This window comes from Muntiacus reevesi, chromosome 1, assembly GCF_963930625.1.
Source record: "Muntiacus reevesi chromosome 1, mMunRee1.1, whole genome shotgun sequence".
NCBI lineage: Eukaryota > Metazoa > Chordata > Mammalia > Artiodactyla > Cervidae > Muntiacus > Muntiacus reevesi.
In genome coordinates this window covers 156,125,200-156,149,821 of record NC_089249.1, presented here as the reverse complement: position 1 = coordinate 156,149,821, position 24,622 = coordinate 156,125,200, and the positions used below count along the sequence as shown (strand labels likewise).

General features: G+C 46.8%; 2 protein-coding genes across 6 annotated transcripts in view; both read right to left on the bottom strand.

Annotated features, from left to right (window-relative positions):
* The window catches only part of BEND5 (BEN domain containing 5), a 48,706-nt gene extending 27,251 nt beyond the window's left edge, over positions 1 to 21,455 (bottom strand). Inside the window, exons 1-4 of one of the 5 annotated variants that reach the window (XM_065929165.1) lie at positions 13,593 to 14,008; positions 13,038 to 13,146; positions 6,368 to 6,501; positions 3,880 to 4,264 (exon numbers count right to left, since the gene is read on the bottom strand). In XM_065929165.1, coding sequence (XP_065785237.1) covers positions 3,880 to 4,264; positions 6,368 to 6,472 — 490 coding nt within the window. In that variant the 5' untranslated portion in view covers positions 6,473 to 6,501; positions 13,038 to 13,146; positions 13,593 to 14,008. Of the gene's footprint in view, positions 1 to 3,879; positions 4,265 to 6,367; positions 6,502 to 13,037; positions 13,164 to 13,592; positions 14,009 to 20,103; positions 20,213 to 20,571; positions 20,629 to 21,150 lie in introns of those variants that run through there. The other 4 variants (XM_065929155.1, XM_065929192.1, XM_065929183.1 and 1 more) reach the window with 4 other exon arrangements.
* The window catches only part of AGBL4 (AGBL carboxypeptidase 4), a 1,390,412-nt gene that overhangs the window by 232,885 nt on the left and 1,132,905 nt on the right, over positions 1 to 24,622 (bottom strand). The window lies entirely within an intron of this gene.

The following is a 24,622-nucleotide window of genomic DNA, read 5'->3' as shown; positions in this document are numbered from 1 at the left end:
CCAGGCCACACATCAGCCCCCAACCAGGATGTGCTGCTGAGACTCAAAGACAGTCTCTAAGCCCCTTTCTGGCTCTTCTCTACCTTGTTACTGGCTTCTTGGAGGTGTGTACTGTATCGGGGCTGTTAGAGCAGAGAATGTTTTTCCAGACTCATCCAGAGAGAGTTCCACCTTCAAATATCAGCCCCTTCCCTAGAACCCAATTCACTGCATTTCGATTGCATGCTTACATGTTTATCTTCATCACTGTGCCCTCCCCAGCCTCCAAGGCCTTAATCATCTTTGTGTCTTCCCAAGTTCCTAGGCTCAGAAAGTATGTGGTCAGTGTGAACTGACTGGCTGAAGGGACAAACACATATACGGCCCCCTTTCTCTTCTATAAGACCTTGAGAAGTTGGTTAACCTGTTCAAGGTCATACAGCCAATGACTGGTTAGGGGAGAAGAGTTAAAGACCAAATCAGACCCTGTCTGACGCCCCCTTAGGGGTATGGGAAAAGGTGCTTATGGTAATATAGCATCAACAGAACACCAGATAGCATGCTGTGTATATTTTACAGATGGAACACCAAGGTTCAGAGAGGTGCCCTCTGTCTACATTGCACCTCGCTCTTTCCACTCACTCACTTCTGCCTGAGTAAGAAAAGTGCATTCCTCAGGCTCCAGATTAGAAGTCACTTTCTTTAGGAAGCCTTTCTTCCGCAATCTTCCAAATTCAGCAGGTGCCCCTCCTCCACTGTCTCACAGCAGAGCTTCTGTCCCTGCACTGGCACTAACTGAATTACTGGTTGTCTCTCCCACATCAAACTTTAAGATCCTCAAGGGCAGAGGGCAAGGGCTGTATCTTAAATGTATTGAACTTTACCTACTGCTAAGTCACTTTAGTTGCGCCCGACTCTTTGCGACCCCATGGACTGTAGCCCACCAGGCTCCTCTGTCCATGGGATTCTCCAGGCACGAATACTGGAGTGGGTTTCCATGCCCTTCTCCAGGGGATCTTCCCAACGCAGGGATTGAACCCGTGTCTCTTGTGTCTCCTGCACTGGCAGGTGGGTTCTTCACCACTAGTGACATCTGGGAAGCCCCACTGAGCAAAACGCCAGGCACACTGTGAAGACCAGTGAATAGTTGTGGGAGAAAAGAGGGAAGAAAGCAAGGAAAGAAGGCTCCCAAAGCCACAGAGCTGGGGAGTGGGGAAGCTGGGTTTGAATCCAGGCCCGCCTGCTTCCAAGGACTAGACCAGACCAGACTAGACTACCTCCATGAAAACATACAAACTCCCCTTAGAGTAGACAGCCTCTTATTATACTCTTGGGGATTTATCTTTTGTTAATAAATGAATCTTAAGCCTGCACAGGTCAGGGACAGCTTGATCAGATGTGATTTATCTGGGATGCTCCCAGTCCCTGGAGCACAGAACACCACATGTGGTGGGTGCTTTATGCATAACTGTGGCTTAAGCTGACTTATGTTCAATCCATTGATCAGAAGGTAACTCAGATCAGAGAAGAGCCAGCCACTGGCCCTCAAGGTGGCACAAGGCCTGTGTGGGGGGAGTGCCTAGAATGATCAAGGCACTGAAACTCCGGCTGGGGCCAAGTTTATCTAAGTGTTTTAAGACTAAAGAGGCACATGTATGTGCATGCACATGTGCATGCTCAGTCGCTTCAGTCATGTCTGACTCTTTCCGACCCTATGGACTATAATCTACCAGTCCTCTTCTGTCCATGGGATTTCTCAGGCAAGAATATTGCAGTAGGTTGCCATGTCCTCCTCCAAGGGATTTTCCTGACCCAGGGATTGAACCCGCATCTCCTACGTTGCAGGCAGATTCTTTACCTACTGCTGATCCACCGGGGAAGCCCAAAGAGGCATATACTGATACAAAATGCAGTGTCTTATTGCCCTCAAGGGTTAGGAGTGGCTTCTGGAGTTTAAACTAAGTTTGTGATTATATAAGACAGGCAGTTTCCCTGGGAATAAAAATAATGACATGGAGAAATTTTGTTTTTAAGTTTGCTTTGTCCCCCATCAAGAAGTTTACAAAAGATGTAGTGTACAGAATGCAATGGAAATAAAAATTATTCATTCAAAGACCAGGAAACATGTTTTCTCTCTGAAAATCTCAGTTCTCTCTTGCCCTCCCACTACTACCCCAAGATCACACTTTTTTACAGTTAGGGTTTCTCTTCGATAAAAAATTTTAATAACGTTTTATGTCGTGCACCACATGTGACCTTTAGTATCACTGTGCCTCTCAAGGCAGAGTCTGGGAGTGGGGACATTACTTGCCTAGGAAGTGGGGACGTGGTTTGAGGTGAGCGCTGCTTCTGCTTCCCCAAGGGACTCTGGGTAAGTCCCAGCCTCAGTTTCCTTCTCTGTGACAAGGGCACGAAAAGGCCCCTTGGCTGACTCCTTAGGCCACCCTGAGACACTGCCTTGGGAACATACTCTAGGTAGTAGGAGGGACCTATCAACATAAGTACGGTAGCACATTTATCTAAACATCAGAAAGGAATGAAGCTTTACATGCAAATCTATTATCTAGATAACATAAACCTTCCTTCCTAAGTATAAAACTGTACTGGATTTAAACTTTGGCAATGGCACTTCTATTTCTAGACTACTCTGTTCCCTTTTTGAAGCAGAGAACACTGGGTTCTTTGCTTTAACCAAAGCAAAGACGCAGGGTTATTAACAACTGTCTTGAGGGAAGGTGGGGGCTATGAATTTGTGTTATCCTGACATGCTCAACACTGACTGTCCTCTGCTTTTCACAATTCTGGATCTGGTGTTCTAGAAGAGTGTTTCTGTCTTTTCCTCCCAGGTAAGCAGTCATTTCTCCCTGCTAGAAAAGTGGCAGCCTTTCAGATTTCCCCTGACTCCAGCTTCTAAACCATATTACATGAGAGAGAGAAAGTGAGAGTAAAAGGCCCTTAGCTGTGTCTGACTCTATGTGACCCAATGGACTATGCAGCCCACGGAATTCTCCAGGCCAGAACACTGAAGTGGGTAGCTGTTCCCTTCTCCAGCGGATCTTCCCAACCCAGGGATCGAACCCACGTCTCCCACACTGCAGGCGGATTCTTCACCAGCTGAGCCACCAGGGAAGCCCAATTACATGAGAAAATGTAAAAACCTAAGTTTGTTAAGTTCAGTTGCAGGGTAAGCGCCTATTGAGTTTCTCTATGAGCAAACCAAAGTAGTTTTATGCATCTTTTACATTAATCTTCCTAAGGTCATGTGCCTCTCTACTCAAAAACTCAGTGTTTCTCATTCCTGCCAAAACAAGCCCATACACCCCCGGCTGGCACAGGTTTCCAGGCCTTCCGTCACCTGTGCTGACTACACATGCAGTCTCTCTTCTTAGTACACGCAGTGTTGACTGCTGCCCTCTGCCACCTCTTGTACCTTAAAAGCCCACCCTTCGAGGCCCACCTCCTTCCTGGAGTCTCCCTCCTCTGAACTCTCCTCTCATCGTATCCACATCTTTCCCATGGCCCTGACCACTTTCTGATTTAAAGTAAGACGTTTACCCAGAATCATGTCTAACTTGCTTCATTATCCTAATACCCCCTTGGAGCTGAATAAATGCATACATGTGTGGTGGCAAATAGGTTTCCAGCTCCTGTTCTCTGAGACCCCTCTCCCAACTGCTGCCCACGGGTGTTCTAGATAGCTAAGGCTGCTGCGTTCCAGAGCTCCCGTCAGATTCACTCTGAGCGGGGAGGGCCTCTCTCCTGGGGGAACTGCTGAGCCGTGACTCTGCCCTTCCCTCGCCTCAGGGTCTGCCTCTCCCCAGCGCCCTCCTGGGAGAGGAGTCGGCGCAGCAACCCCCCATGGGGGGTGGCAGGTGGCCGGCGGTGGAGGGGGGCACTCACCACTGCCCAGCCTCAGGAGCAGCACGTCCTGCAGCCTGCGGTTGAGGTCGCGGAGCTCCTTCATCTCGGACACGAGCGCCCCGTACTCCTTGAGCTTCTTGGCCTGCTGCACCAGCTGCCTGCGAGTCCGCTCCAGCTCCTGCTGGAGGTGGCGCATCTCCTCCTGCTGCTGCTGGTAGTTGCGCAGCAGCTCCTCGTACAGAGCCCGGGGCACGCCGGCGTCCTCCAGACTGTCCATGTCCTCCGTGCCCGGCGAGGCCTCCACGAACACCTCCTCCGGGCACGGGCCGTGGCCCAGGCTCAGGCCGTTCTGCTTCTCCAGCCGGGCCACCACTGCCTCGATGCTCTTGTGCGCCACTTCGCTCGGCTTCCGCCCCTCGGGTCTCTGTGTAGGACAACGAGAGTCAGTTCAGGCAAGGGCAGCTGGGGCCGTCTTGGACTGCGGCTCAATATGTCCCCAGACAATCCTAGAATCACAGAACCACAGAACATCAGTGCTTGGAGAAACTCTGTGCACACACTTAAGACAAAGCTCTTTATTTTACACATGGGGAAACAGAGGTCCAGAGTGGGAAAGTGTCTTGCCCCAAGTCACCGGGTCAGTGAGCAAGAGGCAGGACTCAGGTTTCCCAGGCCAGCGCTTTCCCATCCCCATCATACTGCCTCTTGGATGTATCTCATACCACGACTGCCCTCCCCAACTCCCCAGCCCCCCACCCCACCCACAGGGCTTAGGCAGTGATCTGCTCACAGCGGGTATTCAATGAGTATTTGTGGAGAATCCATGAGAAATCAGTCCAGGCCTAGGTATCCCAGGGGGGGTCACCAGTCAAATCTTTACACCAACAAAACATAAAGGCCTCTTCTCCCCACCTCACCCCCCATCCTAAGAAAGGGCATTCCACCAAATAAAGTTTTCCTGAAGAATGCTCCAGTTGGGAAGGGTGCTAAGGACTCTAATCTGGAGCAGGAACTGTGTCTTATTTTCTGTTTCTCCACTGCCTACTCAGAACTGGCACCCGGTAGGGGCTTGATAAATGTTTACTTAACTGAAAAGTTCAACGAATACTAGTATTGGAAGGTTCTTTCTGTTTAACTCCATCATTTTACAGGTGAGGAAATCGAGGCTCAGAGAGGAGAAGGACTATACTCAGGGTCACATGCTGTGCTAGCGAGTCAGACCTGGGACTTAAAGCCCAACTTTAGAGCACAAGGCTCCTTCCCCTTCCCCTGCCAGTCTCTCCTTGAACTCTGGCCAAGCTGAAGCTCAGCATGAACTGGGTAGAGAGAGGACAGCTTAGTGAGAGGAGGACTATCCAGGACTACCCAGGGGCTTCAGCTGCCTGAGGAAATTCCAGCTCAAGTGGACAAAGCTTCCAAGAGTGGGAGTGGAAGGTATAGGACCAATTGAATTCTTCACCCAGGGCAGGAGGGCTAGGGACTCTCCTGACTGGGGGCACTTGTGGGAAGTGCAGACAACCAGAGACAAAAGATTCCAGACAACTTAAATATGTCAAGTTGAGCCTGCCTTAACCTCTCAATAAGCTCCTGAAAGTTTTGGAAAAAAACAACAAAAAAGAACCATGACTCTGGGATTAGGTTACATGACAAAATCCTATCCTGTTGTCTTCTCAACTGGGATAAAGTGCTACTAGTCTAAATCAACCTATTCATTAAAACTGTAATGATCACTTTAGATGCCCATCTGCAGTGCTACACTGGGACGCCCCCAGGGGCAGTGACCATGTCTGTCGGATCTCTGTGACCCCAGGAACCAGTACAGGGCCACAGTGGGGGTGCAATGAATGCATGAACTCAACTCAGCTGAATCTTCTGGACCACGCTTCAGGAATGTCCTTAACCTGAGTCCAAAATCAGACTGTGGTCAAAGCGGAAAGTATCCCTCTTCTGCCTCCCTTCCTCTGGGGCACCCATTGCGCAGAATAAACATCTGGCTTATTGGACAAGCTATTTAGCAGACTTCCAAGTAAAGGCTGGAGGAGATCCACTAGGGCTCACACCAAAGGAAATACAACTCATGCACAAGTGTTTCTTCTAACCCAGGATCACATTAACCCTTTTGTGTGAACCTGGCACACTCGCCTCTGCTCATGAGTCCACTCCTAGCTGTTAGGGGGCAGCCTGATCGTGGCTGGCTCTGACCTGCTGCCCAAGAACAGCCACCTCATGTTCCTGGATCCCAGCAGGGACCTCTCTGGAGCTGGAGGCCGGAGGAAATGCCCTTTCTAAGCCCTCAGTGGTGATGACACTGCACAGGTGGTCCAAACAGGACAGTGCTCCCTGGAAAGTCAGCCGGCACAGCCAACTCCTACCAGCTGGCCCAAGTCTCTCACCGTGTGAACAGATCACGGCCTGTGACCCCAGGGGACATTTACATGGGCAGAGGAGGCCAGACTGGAATTCTTCAGCTATCAGAGATATGAAAAATGCTCCCCCATACTTTCAAAAAGAGGAAAGATTTTGTTACCTTGATGTGTCTAAGCTGTAAATCTTCTTCCCCATAATCTTTAACCTCCCCATCTTCTTCTACGAGATTGAGAGAAAGTTTGGGGATTTTTATTTTCTTCTGCATCACACTGTTTTCAAGGTCAGATTTGTCTTCTAAAATGTATACCAAAAAAATAAGGTTCATTATGGGTCAAAATGCTCAAAATGCCCACAACCTCAAATGCTAGAGAATGACTGAGGCCAGACCAGTTAAAGAGGAAGAGTCAACCAATCCAAGACATGTTCCCTCCTTCATGCAGGGCTCTTGAGAGCAACAGTGCAGATCGAGCTTGAGGATCAAGGGTACATGCTAAAAGCCTATCACACAAAGCACTGAAATAGCATCCAATGAATGTGCTGAGGGGTTTTCCTAAGTGTATCTTAAAGGGTACTCTTTTATGGAATTCTAGAATCTTGGGACTGGAATGGCCCTTAGATTGTTATGTTTTTAACTTAACTAGCACACAAATTTCTCAATAATCAAGATCTTTTTTAAGTCAAAGGACTTCCCAGGAACACTTGTTGGGTTTCAGCCAGCTCAGGTACTAAAGAGCAGGAAGGGATGAAGCCTCTTATGAAGATAAAGCCTGGACTGGAGCTGAGGTGGAGCCTCCCCAGAGCCCACACACAGGACAGACTGAGTTAAGATGGTTATAGGAAGAGGAACAAGTAACATTCACTGCCTTTTTACTGATATCAAGTCAGGAGACAACAGAGTTTGAGGGGCCTCAGTGACCACGTGGTCCGACTCTCCCATTTTACATGTGAGGATGGAAGGAGTGTGATGAGTGTAAGGAAGAGCCAGGAAATGGAGAACAGGCCTCTGGCATCTCACCCAGTGCTTACGTGTGACCACATCACACACTGACGTGCACTACAAGCTACAAAAGGGCTACACACACACAAAGGGATATTACTTCTCTCTTTCTTATCCTTAAACTCAACTTCAGATAATCTGAAAGGAATTTTCAGAATTTACAAGCACTTGACTATTTCAGAATGTAGTCAAACGCCAAATCTTCCTAAATGACCTTAGGAATGGAGCCGCAGATGGTCAAGCGTAGGAGTCCAGGCCTCAGTGTGAAACTCAGCTCTTCTGCGACGATGTGGAGAGTGGGGACTGAGGCCCTAGTCACGTGATCGCAAGTGTTTCCTCTATAAAGAAGTGTGGGGGTGACCGCAACGCCTCACACACCACACGGCACAGCAATGAACAGGATGTGAAAACTGGTATGGTCAACATGCTCAGAACTGTCTTACTTCCCTGAGCAAAAGGTGGATGAAGATACTATGATTTAAAAAAAAAAAAGAAAGAAAGAAAGGAGGACTTCAGAAAGGTACAGAGTATAAGGAAAATGCCCAGGAAAAGAAGATGGTCTTTGTTAACAATCTCCTGATCGGAGATGAAAATGGCCTTTCCCACTAGTGAAAGAGCAATCCTTGGGCTCTAATTTCACAAAAAGGCTAGTTCTTGTTCTCTTTGTACCTACATTTTATAGGTGGGTTAGGAATGAACAGCAGCAGGGGAGGTGGTCTTTCTAAAAGAATAGCAGCTCCCCTCCTATAAACCATTGTTCGTTCTTTCTAAATTAAAAAGCTGTTAAAAGTAAAACCCAACGAAAGTGCTTCAAATGAAGTTATCCTGAAATGGGATGGGTGGGTGTTTTCATAAGTGAAGAAACAGAAATGGAGAGAGATACAGAGGATGAGAGGGTGGTGTCAGGACTTCTGAATGTGTTGAGGCAGAGCTCCTGGGTTAGTCTTCAGTTTGACAAGTTCAAGGGCAAAAATGTGAGATGTAGCCACCAAACTAGAAATGACAAGCTATGCTTAGCCTCCCTGAGCTGAAACTCTGGAGCTCAGAATCATGTTGGTATGGAGAGAAGCAATCCTTCAGATTCACAAAACTGGGCAATATTTGAACTGAGAGCAATCTTCAGATCATTTCACTCAATGCTTTCGAGATGGAGACGAGGTTCCAAATGGTAAATCCATGCACCTGTCCACTAAACGAGCAGGCCCGGGGATACAGGAGGAGTAGGACAGGCAGGGTTCCCATTATGGAGAGCTCATGCTTGTACAAGGTCACAGAAATTAGGGCTATAACATGAACAGGGTGAGAACTCAGACCTTGTAACCAGAGTTCAGCACTCTTCCTCTTATGCCTTAGCTTAACGTTTACTGAGAATTTACATTTGCAGGATCTAGCTGGGGCTTTGGGCCACGGAGAATGAACATCGTTGGGGACACTAGATAAAAACCTGCAAAAAAGAAAAACTCTCTGATAAGACTGAGAGAAGATCTCAAATACTGAGTTTGAATAAGGGGACAGTAACTGCTATAGGACCTCGGGGACAAGGGAGATCACTTTGGTCAGGAAAACCATGGCAGGCTTTGGAGAAGAAGTACCCTTTGAGCTAGACTCCTTACTTACAAGGTGGTCTTGGGTAACTTACTTTACTTCTCTGATCCTGTTTCCTCATCTGTGACTTGAAGTAAATAATTCCTACTCACATTGCCAGGATGCCCTGAAGATGATCAATTCTGTGTGTTAAGAACCTGAGTGAAGCGAATGGCACTTGGACTATCAGCAGTCATAAAAGGACAGTCATTTAGGGATGGCAAGAAGAGGGAAAAGGATAGAAATTAAAAACAAAAAAGAAAGTAAAGACTGCAAAAGCATTTAGACTGGAACGGTTACAAAATGGTTCAGTTATAGCCAGGAAGAGAGGTAAGAAAGTAAGTTAAGGTGGCTGAGCTTGGAGAATAAACGGCTTTGAATGCCAAGATAAGAAGCACTAGGGTTCACCTGCAGGTGTGGGAAAGTCAGACAACCTGGATTCCAAGTCCAGTTCTGCTAGGTTGTAGGTGTGAGAAGTCAGGCAAGTTGCTGTGTCAGTGAGCATTACTGATCTCTTTCTGTAAAAATGGAGATAGAATACTGGCTTCAGGTAGGATCAAATTAGCCGAGTAAATGTGCCTTGAAGGCAACAGAGCCCTGTCCTTACAGCACATGACAAAATTCAGCAGAGCCTGCTGCTGGCCCAAGGCTGCTGTAGGCTTGCACCAAGAGGTGGAGACCTGCCCAGCCACCTGGCTTGAGGAAGGTGACACTTGGCAGAGCTCTACTCCCCATATGGTGACAGAAGTCCCACTCCCATCAGCTATGCCCAAAGCTCCATGCTCTTCCATCTAACTGGAATGCGTCTCCTATCCTCTCTGTCTGAAAAACTCCATCCAGCCTCCACTCAGCTCTTCTTTCCTTCTTCAAGGTTCCATTACATCTTGCACATACCTTCTCTGTAGCCTGTTTTCTTATTATGTTGCAATCATCTGCTTTGAGGTCTACCTTTCCCACTGGAGTGTGAATAACTACAGTGCAGGTCCCATATCATAAGCCTGGTCATACAATATAGGGACTCATCAAAAAATGTTTAATGAAAGAATAATAGAAAGAAGCTATGCCAGTAAGCATCTGAAAAGATGCTCAAAATCCTCAGTCATTAAGGAAACACAAATCAAAAAGAATACAATCAGATATACTTCATACTTAGTAGGATGGCTACAATCAAAAGAAAAAGAAAAAAGAAAAGAACAGAGGATAAGCATAGCAAGTGTTGAGAAAATATGGACAAATTGGAACCCTAATACATTCCTGATAGGAATGTAAAGTGGGGCAGCCAATATGGAAAACAATACGGTATTTTCTCACAAGGTTAAAAAGAATAAGTATAGGATACAGCAAGTTCATTATTAGATATATACTCAAGAGAAATGAAAACATGTCCACCAAAAACGTGTGCACAAATGTTCATAGTAACATTATTCATAATAGTCAAACGGGGAAACAACCCATTGTCCATCAACTGATGAATGGGAAAAAATGTGATATATTCATTCAATGGGGTATTACTCAACTGTAAGAAGAATGTATCGATTCTTGCTATAACATGAATGAATCTTGAAAACATTATGCTAACTGAAAGCAGCCAGACACAATGGCCACATAATGTATGATTCCATTTATATGAAATGTCCAGGATAGGTATATCCATAGAGATGGAAAGTAGATTAATGTTTTCCAGGAATGGAGGGGGAAGGGAATGAGAAGTGACCACTTAACGGGTAACAGGGATTTCTTTTAGAGTGAGGAAAATGTTCCAGAATTAGATAGTGAAGATGGTTGCAGAACACTTAACTGTACACATTTAAAATGGTTAAAATGGTGAATTTTATGTTATGTCAATTATATTTCAATTAAAAGATAGGCTTTTAGAAAGTGTGTTACCTACCAGATACCACTCTTTTCATATACTACTATACTTCCCAACAACCAAGCAATTAAGAACTAGCTGCAATTTTCCCATGAGAGAAGAACTGAGACTCAAAGAGGGCCTAAAGCCACCCAGACAGGAAGGCACAGAGCCAGGATTGATCTAGATCTCTTTGCCTCCGAAGCCCAAGCTCTTTTCTCTCTAAACACATGCCTAAAATACAGTAGAGCCATATTCATAAATGCTGAATGAATGAATAATGACTCTGGATAAAGACATCTAAATTCCTCAGCCTGAAGTTCAAAGCAGAAGACCACTTTAACACTTGCTCTCCTGACAAGACCCCTGTGGCCTCAGCAGATTCCCAGACAGAAGTAACCATTACCAAGGACAACAGAATGAGGCTGGCCAGGCCCCAGGGCTTGAATGGGTTCTCTGAAAAGGTAGGATGAGCAGTATAGGAAGATGTGAGTGACAGGACTCAGTTCCAGAAGGGAGCAGAAGCTGACAGTTTCCCCAGTCACCTGTCCCCTGACCTGCTCCTGGCTGCCCCAGTGTTTGGCCATGGGGATCCCGAGGCAGCTCTGAGAGCTACGTACCTCCTGGCTCCATGCTAATGCTCGTCAGTCTTCTCCCTGAGCTGTGCTCCCTGGATGAGGGTTTCCTGGATGTGCTCCCTGGATAAGGGCTCAAGAAGATCTAAGACCTTCACTTGTCCTTTTCTGGGGTCAGTGGACATTCATTGACCCTTGTTCTGGGTTGAGCACTCTGCTAAGAGGTCCGTGTCTTTCAGATCCTTACAACCCAGGATGTACCAAGAATTTCAACCAGAATAGAAGGTTTGACTTTCAGAGAGATGCTGGCTCATGAGGCAAACCTCCCATCACCAGGTCTCCTTAATCCTCACCCTGAGCTAAAGGTGATGCCTCCCATCCATTCTAGTCCACAGATTACGGAACACTCAGTGTCACTGTGAGAAGTGGATGGACTGGTTGGGAGAGGGAGGCCCAGGACTGAATAAAGGCAGACTAGTCTTTTGAATTAGGTGGTCCTGGTTTGGAACTCTGGTTCTGCTACCTGCTGATTGTGGGAATTCGGGCAAGCTACTTCACCTGTCTGAGCCTCACTTTCATCATTTCTAAGGTCAGGATGATAAACTGTTTTCCAAAAGGTGATGCTTATAAAACACCAAGCACAGTGCCTTTCTTGTCCAAGGTGTTCAATGAATAGCAGCGATGAGGCTGTTCTGTGGGTTATGTGCTTGGCTTTTATCCTTTGGCACAGAGAACCACTGCAGGCATCCAACACAGATTGAGACATGATGAAGGAGATGTTTCGGGAAGATTAATGTGGCAGTGGTGAGCAAGATGGATGAGGTGTGAGGAGGAGACTGCACATAGGGTGACAAGAAGCTATAACTCTTGACTGGTCACATTAATGAAGGTGAACGATGGTGTGGATCATCTAAGACAGCAGGTAACTTCATGCGGCATTTTAACATGGCTTTGGAGTCTGTGTCTGGCTTTGCATTCCAGGAAACCACAGAAGAAATTAGCAATGGGCTCAAAGGGGTGAAGAAAACTCTCTATAGTCAACCCACCTATGCAAATGCTCCAAACGTAAGACCCAATGATCAGTTTTAGTGTAAACATAAATAAACATGTAGCCTCTGAAGAGACAATCTTCTTTGACTCTGACTTCCTGATTGTTTTGTTTCCAGGCCAAGAAAACCACCAAGGATTTAGGCATCAACTATCTCCTCCTCCTTTCCAGCTTCTGTGGTGTTAGCTAACCGCATTCATCTATTCAACAAATATTGAGTAAGTATCTACTATGCACCAGGCCCCATGCCAAATTCTTTACTAACATTAATATATTTAATCCCCATGATGATTCTCTTGAAGCAGAAACTGAGGCTCAAAAGTGAAGCAGTTTGCCTAAGACATAAACTACTAGATATCAGAGCTAGAATTTCCAGTCATGTCTGCATGACACTTGGACCATTTCTATTACCTAATTATCCTATAGGAACAGGAGAAAAATTACCAAGTTGTTGTAACTTCCTCAACTGAACTAAAAGGCACATATAAAATGACGAGAGTGTCAATATAATCTCTCAAGTGCCAGCCTTCTTCCTAAGCCCATGCCTACATCCAGGAAAATGCTGTGATAAATTCCCAAATTCAACTTAGCACAAGTGTGACTCAATACCAACCTCCTGAACTCCAAGCTTATCAAGACCACCAAGCCCTAAACAAACCCCCAAAGATCCCCTATTCAAAGCCACAAAATGTGGTAGAAGCTGCTCTTCAAAAATAGAGAAGAACTTGGTGTCTGTCGTTCATCTAAGAGAGAGAAACATCCCATTAAACTTGCCACTATTGAAAAAAAAATGGAGGCGTGGTAATGAGCAAATAGTGTTTTAGAGAAGAGGCTGGTAGACAGGAAATCCCATGCAGGTCTGTCTTCAAAAGTGAAGAGACCCCTGGAGAATTAGAAGTACAATTACAATGGGAAAGGCACTGTCTTGATTTCCATTTTACATAAAATCATGCTGGATAATTAAAAAAATCAAACGTCAGAGTTTAATATGGTGTGGGGTTGTTGGTTATAATGAAATTCTGAAAGGCTAAACATAAACCATTTCACATAGGCTTTGTCTTGCTTTAAAAAAATACTGTATGTCAGTTTAAAGTTCTTCAACTGTATAAAAACCCTGCAAAGTCTATGTTTGCTTCAAAAACAGACATGCCACAGAAAAAGCATGTATATCTCTCATTCTCTGGCCTCTGCTTCTATAACATCTAAGGCAGACAAAATTCCCAAGTTTCTAGGACTGTATCTAATCAAGACAACAAGAAGATGAGTGCCCCGCTGTGGTAAAGCAGAAAGAAATCAAGAGACAAGGGTTTGAGGCATGGCTTCACTCACTCTCCAGGTGACCCGTCACTTCCTTTCAACTCTCTCTTCTGTAAAACAATGGGAACTGGACTAGAAAACCTCAAGAGACCCTTCCAGCTGTGTGATCACTGGACAGCCACAGGGAATTCTACATCTCTTTCTCTTCTATACAGTTGCTGGTAAGAGCAGATGATCCCATCCCTCCAGGTGGGCTTGTCTGAAGAAGTGTCCTGAGGAGTCCATCCAAAAAGGGAGAGAAGAACTGACAGCCAGGTTTTGGTAGGTCTCCAGGCTCTCACTATCACAGCCTCCCAGGCCTGGGCACAGGGTTAGGGCACGGACGAAACTAGGAACCTTCAACCTGCTGACTCATTTGTCTAGCTACCCTCATGTGCTTCTCCAGGCTGTTGCCAGGGTAATAAGTGGCCCCACCATAGGGTCACAGGCGGGAAAAACATGGGGTGAGATGGGAATCCTTTCATGCGAAAGTCAAGCCCCAGGAGGATTTACAACACACACAAGTTAAATTTTAACCCTGTCTGCTCCTTGGTTCACTAAATCGTTCCTTTCTACCATAAATGGTGGTACCCACACACTGAGCAAGCTGTTTTCTCAACAGTGCTTAGCCATCACAGTCCTTATCAATTACCTACCTTTAATGAGTACCTACTATGTGCCAGATAACTTCCATGTTACCTTGCTAATAACACAATAATATAGTGGGCAAGTAGCTCACGACTATCTCTATGTTTGGGCACCTGAAACTCAGAGAAGTGAAGTAATCTCCCTAAGGTCACACAGCTTGTAAGCAGAGTCAAAACTAGAACCCAGACTGCCTGATTTCAAAGCCTATCTTCTTTCAGCTAATACTTCCTACTTGATACTTAAGGAGGTGACCTGGGAGAGGAGCTCATCTAACCAATTCTCCTATCAAAAGGCAGGAGTTCATTCTGGAATGTTCACCTCCCCTGACAGGGAGCTCATCATCATGTTGGAAGCAGTGTTCATCTGCTCTTATTATAGTCCTCCCACTAAATCCTATAAATTCCAGTCTCTGGACCTAATTTTGCTTCCAGGACCCCAAAGAACAGGTATGATCCTTCTGCTACTGGGGCAAAATTCAGACATCCAAAACTACCAAGATATCACCCTGAGCAGATTCTGTCTTCTCCTGCTTATATATTATTTAGCTGTCCTATCCTACATCTCACCAATAAGCTCAGAGGAAAAAGTGGTTGCTATGTAGTTATAAGAAACAAAAATAGGCTTAGATCTAGGATACAAAGCCTTCGCTCCTCATTTATCTTTTGATTTTAGTGCATCTCTGGCTGCTTCTTCCCAGTTGCCTTTTGGGGCTCTTCTTCTTTAGCTGTGCCCCCTAAAAGCTGGTGTTCTAAAGAATTCTGCACCATTCCATTCCTCTGAACTCCCTCTCCCTCTGTGACCCCACCACGCCCATGGCTAATGATGTCCACACTGGGATCTTCAGCCCCACTTCAGAGCACTCTCCTAAACCTTGGACCACATGCCTAATCCCGCTCCTAGAGTATCTGCCCAGATGTCCCACGGGCCCCCAAGATTCATCTTGTTTCAAACTAGACTCATCATCTCCTCTTCTAACCAACTACTCTTCTAGTGGGAACAGAGCCCAGATTACCACATCATCATCACACACATCACCACAACCAGGCAGTTCCCAGATCCTATGGCGTCTCCTTCCTTAGTCCATCTCAGAGCCAGCACAACCACTGCGACCTCAGTGTGGGTATCATGTGCTCTGGCTGCCCTGCTCACAGTTTTCCATAAGCTTCGTGTATATGGGAAGACCTTAGCCCGCTGCCTGGCACCTACAGCAGTCACTAAACGTTTGAGTAGCTTTCTTCTCCTGGGGTAAAACAAGAAGTCCTGTCTCACAAGGATGTAGACAAGAGTATGTATATGGTAATTCCCAGCACTGAACCTGGAGCCTGGTGAGTACTAAATAAATATTTAGTGAATTGGTCCTTGAAGGCAAGAAACAAAATCTGTTCCTCCTCCTGTGTTTCCCTCCAGTGTCAGACTGACCATCTAGTGTAACTCAAGAGCTGGGGAACTAACATGAACCAGAGAAAAGTTCTTCAGGGCATGGATGCTTTTCTGGTAGCATTTTAAAATGAAGAACACACATCATCTCTCTCGAAGGAGCTTATAAGACAAAGCAGATAGGCACAGTGGAAAGAGAATAAATCTTGGGAGCCAAAGATCTAAATTTGAACTCTACTTTTCTGGTGTGTTTTTAAAAATAAAAACCAGTGTGCTCTTGAATAACAAAAACAACCAAAAAGAAACACTCAAAAGAGCAAGACCTCAGCTTGCATAGGGCAATTTTTTCCTTTCATCCAGTGAACCAGAATTCTGAAGTACTCTGCAGTACTTACTATTTAGTTGCAACAAATACGTGGTTCTTAAACAAGACAAATCACATCAGAAGGAACTTTCAATGGTTAACATTTCAGTAGAATCAGCAACAGATGACAACAGGCAAGTTCCAACCTTCGCTCCAACGTACATCAGCAGAACATGTCAAAACTTAAATTAAAAGTTTTCACTTGCTTTTTTTTTTTTTAAATAAATCCTTTTGTTGGCAGTCTCCCACTGATGACATGCAACAATCTTTGCATATGAAATCGCCTAGTCCCCTGCTTCGCTGCTAACTTTGTAGAAGTTCCAAAGCATTTCTGGAGCAAGTGATCTATTTGGATCGACAATGCCAAGCTGGGACCTGAGCCCTGAATGAGCTAAAATTACCAAAGCAAGAAGAACGTGGCTTTGGAAGCTATTTCCCCCAAGTGTGGGGTTTCTTCTAGTCAAGGGAGAGATACAGAATGTCGACTTTTTCCAGATGAATAAAGTTGAATGAAACCTCCAGAACTGACTGCAGGTTTCTGCTCTGAAACAAATTGCTGCTACGGAGTCCCTGTTCTCCCTGCTTCTTCTCCCCGAGCATAACCTATGCACCTGACTTCCCAAAGCTGGTGAGTTCAACTTGGGCTGATTGGAGTGGACTACATGCCGGGCACTGCAGGTGCAGAGAAAAGGAAGGCAGGTCCCTGTCCTGGAGGAGTTCACCGCCTGGTAAGAAGACAGACACAGTCACGACTAACCAAAACAGGACACAGAATGCTAAGATAAGTGAGGAACAGCCAAGTTAAAGGAGAGCTCCAAGGAAGGAGCGTCTCCCATGGGGACAGAGAGTGGAACAGGGTGCTGCCAATGCATTTGCCCATTCCTCTATGACAGCCCTCAGCTCACAGGACTGCAAGCACCCATGTGTCTGCCCTTCCCACTCAAAGTGAGTTCCATGGGCAGAGGCCCATCTGACACAATGATTAACCCATCCTGGCTGGCTCGAGGAGTGCCTGAGGGTGGGTTCTCAAGATGGCATGAAATATCATCTGCAGCCTAGAGGAAGCTGCAGAAATGAGGTGGCACTGGGGCCGCTATGAATGCCCAGGCTGAGAAGCTGAAGTTCATTCAGTAGGCAACGGGGAGCTACAGAAAGTTCTACCGAGTAGTGACTTGAGTAAGACTGTGTCTTAGAAAATTATACTGGCAGCAATTTGCAAAATAGATTGAGGCAGGGTGATCAATTAGAAGACAGCTATGCTGGTTTAGATGTAAAAGCTGGTGCAGGCCTGGATGTGGGCAGTGGGGGTAAAGTTAGAAAGCTGCACAAGATAAACTGCAAAGCCCCTCTAGAATAGGCCCCTTCTCTGGCCTGCAGTGCCTGGCTTCTCTCTATTTAGGCCATACATCGGGCCCCAAGACTACCCTGAGGATGGTGCCCATTTTTTCTTTGTCACTCCGACAGACAGAAGCCCTACATGGCAGGGCCTGAAAAGTTAATTTTTGGTCTCACTTGGGTTGTGCTGCCATTTCAATCCCAGGACCTCAGACCTGTGGGTGCACTGGAGCATTTGCTTACTACAGCACAGGGCCTGGGGTATGGGAAGTGGTAAGGGGACGGATGACAACAAAAGGAATTTAGCACACCCGAATAACAATAATGCATGCGGCAAAAGTGCCTGGAGAGAATGGCAAAGCATTTTAAGTCTCGGAGCTTAGAAAAAAACAGTTTTGGCCCTGTTTAAAAAAAAAAAAGAAAAAACATAAATTCAATATCATGAGCCCCAGGGGGAGACTGGATTGCAGTTGGATAATGGTTTAGTTCTCCAAATGGGTTGCTCTCACTTTCACAAGCTGTTTGGCAAGTAAATGAGAGTGACGAATGAGACCGCGTCCAAAGGTGAGCCAAGTCTTGAGTTATGCGAACCAGGAGGATGGGCGCTCTTCTGAGATTTCCTGAGGAAGATGTAACTTAGCAGGGAGGAAGGTGTGTGTGCTCTGTAGGAGGGAGGCTGTTAAGAGAAGAAGAGAAGAGCAGAAGGGGCTTGAAAATTCAGCACTAAAAACTGCTCTTGAGCTCAAAAACTTGCTTTGAACTGTAAGCTTCATGGACAGTTCTTTTCTCTTCGTTTACTCCTTCCAAGCTTGCTGTGTGGCCAATGGAAGCATCAGCTACTTTACAAAGACTTCCCAGTGGGCACCTGGCACTGGAAGACCTGGGTTCTGAGTCTGGCTTTGTCACTTGCAGCTATGCAGCCGCAGAGGAGTCTCTAAGGCTCAGCGTCCTCATTGATACAATGGAAATGGTAACAACAGCAATCTCCATCAACAGGTTTCTGCAGAGGACTAACAGAGATAATGCACAAGCACAAAGCAAGACTGTCAATAAAGACTGTGTTTGCTTTTTCCCCTTGAACTGAACTCAAGGCTATATACTGAGGTCTGACACACATGGAAACCATGGTGTAGACCAGCACATGCTAGAAAATGCCAACTCCCAAAGCAGTTGGCTTTGACATTTCCTGGATACAAGAAGAGGTACACGTGAAGACAGCTCTGGGTTGGCCTGGGCAAACAGTAATGAAACAGACTTCTCACCAAAAGCCATAAAGTAGCCCAAAACTGCCCCCCTGAAACCTCTCTTTTGATGTCAGAGAGGGATGAATTACTCATGGTTAATTGACAAAAACATAGCCTTCTCTGCCTCCCTCTTGAAGACTCACTTCCCCACATCAGGTCCCACAGCACACTTGAATTTACAACTAGGACATGCCAGAAGAAGAGCTCTTTAAGACGAAGTCACTCTAAGCAATTCTCAGAGCCTCGGCATTTAAGATGGGGTTTCAAGACACACAGGAGAGTTCTTCCAGGATAAATGAATTCCCAAGCCCACCCTGGCCCTTCCAATCAGATCTACAGCCAGAACAGCCCCAGTTTAAAAATTAACCAGCTGACTGGAATTCTAAATATGGTCTAGCCAACCTCAAGTTCTTTCTCTTCTCCCCGCAACTCCCTCCCCCGCCCCTTTTCTCTCCTCAAGGAAAAAAAAAAAACAAAAACCTGAAGAGAGGTGGGGGAAAGTGCTTTTCAACTCACTTTGCTCAAGTTGGCACCACACTTTTTCTCTGGATCTACTCTGCCAGTTTCCAGATGTTGCCTAGTTTTGTGGGTTTTTTTTTTTTTTTAATTGTTTGCTTTTAATAATCCCAAAGATTTACTTCCAACTTGGAAGGATGAACAGTCTATACATTCAAGATTCATGGTCCTCAGACCAAAGATGACACTGTCTTACTTAAAAATAAGACTTTTGTCAATTTTCAAAAATCAGAGTCTGTGGGGGCTGCCGTCTCCCCCAGCAGCCTCTCTACAGTGCCTGAAGAGCCAAGCACAGTGTTAATATTTACTGAATGAATAAACGGATGAATGAACAATCTCTCAAAGAGGAAAACAGCCATCACACACTAAAACATGTACATACCACTGACTCCTTCTGACATGTACCACTTCTCTCCTAGGGCCCTTCCAGATCTAAGAGTGTAACAGAAGCATCAAGAGCATGCTTTCCTTTCTTATAGTCAAGGGGAAGCAATGGTTACAACCTAGTTATAACTTCCTCAGGGCAATTCTGTCCTCCTGGGGGAAAAAAATCTCCACATCCCTTCCCTCAGGTAATTAAAATCAAGCAAACAAACAAAACAAAACCTAATCAGCTACAAAGGCTTCCCTTTTTTCTGCATACTTTCCTTCATTCTGTTTTTCTGGCCCCAGGCAGGCCCAGGTGTTACGGGTGGGTTTATACCACTGTGCCCCAGGGCTCGTCAGAGATGTGGTAAGGACACAGTCCTGCCAAAAGGGCCCCAGGTGCTCCTCTGTTTCCAGCTTTTCTTCCACTCCTCAGCTCTGGCAAACCTACTTTCCAGAGGCAACAGGGGGTGATGGAAAGGAACTTATCATGAACTAGAGCTCGAATGTACTGCTAATTTGCCACGAGACCCTTGGAAAGTCACTTCTCTGTTTCAAGCCACAGTTTCCTTACTTGCCAAATTTAAATATGATAAATGCTGAATTAATCTTTTAAGCTAAATGAAGAAAGCTAAGGAAGTTGGAAAAGATGGGAAAGGTCTCAAACTACGAAATACCAGCAGTATCAACTCACCCCTGGTCTTCTCTTCGCACTGGAGGGCAGGGTGGCTTACTGTCTGCTCACTCTGAGGTGCACCCTCCTTACTTACCAGCAACAGCTAGAAGGCTGCTCCCCGAAACAGAAGTGACACTTTCCTCTTCTACTCCTGTCTGTACCCAAGCCTCCTAGAACTGGCTGCGAAAGAGGATCTGCTGACTTTACAAAGGAAAAGCCGCTTCAGTATGGCAGGAGGAACTTGGTGAAGGAGGCGAGGGGGCAGGTTCCTTGTCCACCTCTAACTGAACCTCAGCGTTCTCACCTGGCAAATGGGGATGCGCCACCTGCCTTACCTATTTCTCAGGGCCCTGGGAAAGCAGGAATGGGAGGTCTAGTCTTATCCTGGAGCTGAAGGAGGAGGCTCCTCGAGGAGCCTTCTGGGAGATTCAAAAGGGGTGTGGAGGCTAAGGGATGCTAAGTGCCACCAACTCTTTAGCTCCGCACCTATTCAGGGAGGGGCAGGAGAGGCACCCAGTGCCCAGTGATCAAGGCCTCTTCATCCCATCCAGTGACCGCCCGGATGGGACAAGGATGTCACAGCTCTCCTCTGTGAGAGGGACTCCCACCTGGAAGACTGACGGTATCAAGCCCTGCCTCCTCAGGCAGTACTGCGGGCCTTAAAGGGAGAGACAGACGGCTAGCGAAACTTAAGGAGACGCAAACAGCAGAGAGGGAAGGAAGTGAGACAGAGGGAAAGAGAAGGTGGGCGAGAAATGAAGGTGCAAGCAGGCAGAGAGAAAGGGAAAGTGAAGTAGCCAGAGAGCAGAAACAGAAAAGAGTGGGACAGACACAGCGACGTGGAGACAGACTGACAGCGCGCGAGTTGTCCGGGAGGCGGGGAAGACAAAGGGGACCATCCCGTGTTTTTAACTGGTCTGGCCTTCTACAGATACCCCGTTCCCCACAAAGAGAAGCCTATGGGACGGGAGGAGGGGGCCGGAGCGAGCAGCGGCCCCCCGCGGCCCCCTCCCCGGCTCCCGGCCCCCGCCCGGTGCCTGGGTCCCTCCCGGCCCCCTCGCTCACCTGCCAGCGCCAGGATCTGGGCCTTGTGGAGCAGCAGCGCGCCCCAGTCGCGGGGGGCGCGCGGGGGGCTCTCGGGCCCAGCGCCCAGCTCCTCCGGGCCGCGGTAGACGGCGTACACCTTCTGGTTGTCAAAATCCAGCCGCGAGCGGGGGCTGAAGTCGCGCACGCACGACACGGGCAGCGCGTAGCAGACGTTGTCCTCCAGGAAGCGCACAAAGGCGTACATGGTGGGCGCGGGGGGCGGGCCCCGCTCGGCCGGTCAGCCGCGGGGCGGGCGCGGAGGAGGGGGCCCGGCGGGGGCGCGAGCCGCGCGGCCGGCCGGGGGCGGGGGCGGCTCCCCAGGGCCCGGGCTCCCCCCGCTGTTATTGTTCCTGAAAGCCCCGCTCTGCCAATCGGCTGCTCTCGCCTGGGCGCGGAACCGGGAGGGCGGCGGGCGGCGGGCGGGGGGCGGAGGAGGGGGTTTGGAAGCCACCGCCACTCGCGAAGTCAGACCCGAGCAATCACAGCCGGAGTGCGATGCGCACAGCGAAGGGGAAAGGGCCGAGAGACTGCACTGCAATAACGATAATAACAATAGCCTTGCAGGAGGGGGAAAAAATGCATTGACTAATCATCAGAGTCGCGCTGCATGCTGGATTCGTCGCTTCAACAATCGCGCTACAAACCAAATTGCATGGCAGCAAAACTGCACTGCAAAGGAGAGGAGTGTGAACGAAGAAATGCAGGGCGAGGGGGCAAGCTTGTTTGGATTCCTGAGTGTAAACTTGCACTTGCACTTGCAAGCAAGCAGATTTGGAGTATTTCAAATAATTCTCAGCACTCCCCTCAACTCCTTTAGTTCGCCTTTTTTTTTTTTTTTTTTTTTTTTTTAGCAGAAATGGCCAGCTCCCCTGTGGGGAGGGTCAGTCAGCTAAAAATATTCCCCCTGTGTTGCCAAACTAGTTCTGACCAGAAACTGGGGCTTATCTGGGATTTCCAGTTGGGCCAACTGGCTGGGATGGTGGAGAGTTTGCCAAGGGCCCCTCTCAGCTGGAAGGAGCAGGGTAGCCTTTCTCCCCTGTGGCCTTGCAACAGTGAGGACCCCTCCACACCATGCCGTTCTCTAAACCGGGACCTGCTGGAATGAGCAGGGAGGGGAGGGGTGCTCTGGGGAAAGCAAACCCAGGGCTAGCTGGGCATTTCTGGGGCACCTCGAGGAGTTCGGGAACGGGAGTCTGTGGAACAGCAGTCTTTGCTCTGTCCCTAGTGTCGCAGGCAGAAGGGAACCTGGAAGGGCTTGTGTCCCCCGGAAAAGTATGAACACCATCACCCTAAAGAGGGCTGACTGGGGCTGTTCCTCATAGGAACCTCATCCCACGTCAGAGGGGGTCAGCATCCTCACATCGAGGCCTCTGAGAGGGTGGGCTTTGTATCCAGTGTGGCTGCTTATATTCCCATTGCCTAGCACAAACTTGGCACTTGGTAGGGGCTCAGTGAATTTTGGGTGGAAAATAATAATAAGTAAAAATCCACATTCACCCAGCCATCCAGTCACACCCATTTATTCAAGCAACCAATATTCATTGGGTATGCACCACATGCCAGATTCTGGGCTAAGGGCTGGTGGTAGAGAGAGGAGAATACACAGGATAAACACCTGGATCTCTTGCAGTGTTAGACAGTGTACAAGAGCTGGAGTCTTGATTTTAGATTTCTGTGCTGAAATTAGGTTACTATGAATAACCCTCCTCTGTCCTGGAAACACAGTCTGGTTGGAAAGTATTAAGAAAGTATAAGTAATTATGTTATAGTGAGAAAAGTGTTCTCATAGAGGAATGTTGAATGGAGGTGGCAGGCTGAATTACATATTATATGTTTTTAAAAATTCATTTTAATGAACTCAATCTGTAAGAAAAAAGCAAAATAAATGTGCCAAAATGTTTCTTAGCAGTAGTGGGTGACTTTGTTTTCCTTTGTGTGTTTATGTTTATATAACTATTTTTCCCAATAAGCAGGTATGACTTTATAATCAGACAGCATTAAACATTATTTTTTTAAAAAGCACTATGCTCATATTTCAGATTAGCTACATGAATGATTAAGTAGATAAGCCAAAAACCCCATCAACATGTTCTCCCTAGATCCAACTGTACAGGTCAGATTGAGTTCCCTTAAACGGAGCCTCTGATATACAGGCAGATAGGACCACATATTGTCTGGATGCAGTTGTTGAACCTCTGTTGCCCCACATACTTGTGGAAAAGAGGAGCCACTCTGAATTGTTCCAGCAGGTTTACCTTCGTGATTATGATTTGTTTGGACTGATCTTGCATGCGTTTTTATTTTAAGAATACATTCCTATGGTGGTCAAGGGGAAGTAATGTGTAGCAAGTCTTCTGATTTAAAAGATGAATCATGCAGAGCTGGCCATATTAAATGAAATACCATGAAACTCCAAACTATGTTTGCAAAATAAGTTCAAGTAGCACCATGGCCAACCTCCTAGCCCGTCTAGATGAGAGTGACCTCAAAGTACATTACCAGTCTCACCTTTTACCACCTTTGTGGACATTCCAATACATTTCAGATACATTAAACTATTTGACATCTTCCAAGAGAGCATGTTTTATCAGGATCTCAAGCCTCTGAGCGTTTTCTGCCCTCATCTGTGGAGTTCTTCCTCCTGGATTGCACAGTGATCTCACCCTTCCCTGAAGGCCAGTTCACATGTCACCTCCTCTGTGAAGCTTCCCCAACAAACCTCTTTCCTCAAGCATAGGCAGTTTCTTTCTACTATTTTTTCCATCACATTTTATCTTCCCTCATTAGAATGAGCTGTCTCGGATGCTGGGTAACCTCAGCATCCTAGCGCAGAAGTGGGGAGAAAATGCTAATAAAACAAAGGCATTAAAGAAAGACACTACATGAATAACAAACCTCTTGCATGGTTTTGCTGAACATCTGTCCCATCTTTTCAGAGTTGGAGCTGAACCTCAGCTGTCTTTCCTATTCCCAGTAACCAATGTGCCCATCATGATTCCTCTCTTTGTGAGACAGACACATCCATGAACATATTAAGTACCACTGCACCCTCAGGTTCAAACAAATTCTCCACCCAAGTTAGTGTAAATAGTTCTCATAAGGGGGCAGTTTCGTTTTCCAAGAATCCAGAAAGAAGAAAAGAACAAATAATGACACGGATGCCAACAGAGCAAACACGGACTCAATACATTTTCTTGCAGATGCACAGAATGGATTCTAGAGAAGGAATGGCACGGACAGGATGTTCAAAGAGACAGCGTTCAGCAGCCTAGAGGCAACAGAAAGACAACCAGAGTTTCTGCTTCCTGTGTGTTTCACATAGTGAGTCTTTTAACACAGCTCCTAGAGAACCTACTAAGTGTGTATCCTTTGTCCTAGTGAAAACTGGAGTCAGAGTACCTCTTGATCCAGAGACTGTTGCCCCAGGCTTGACACATACCAGAAACTCAAG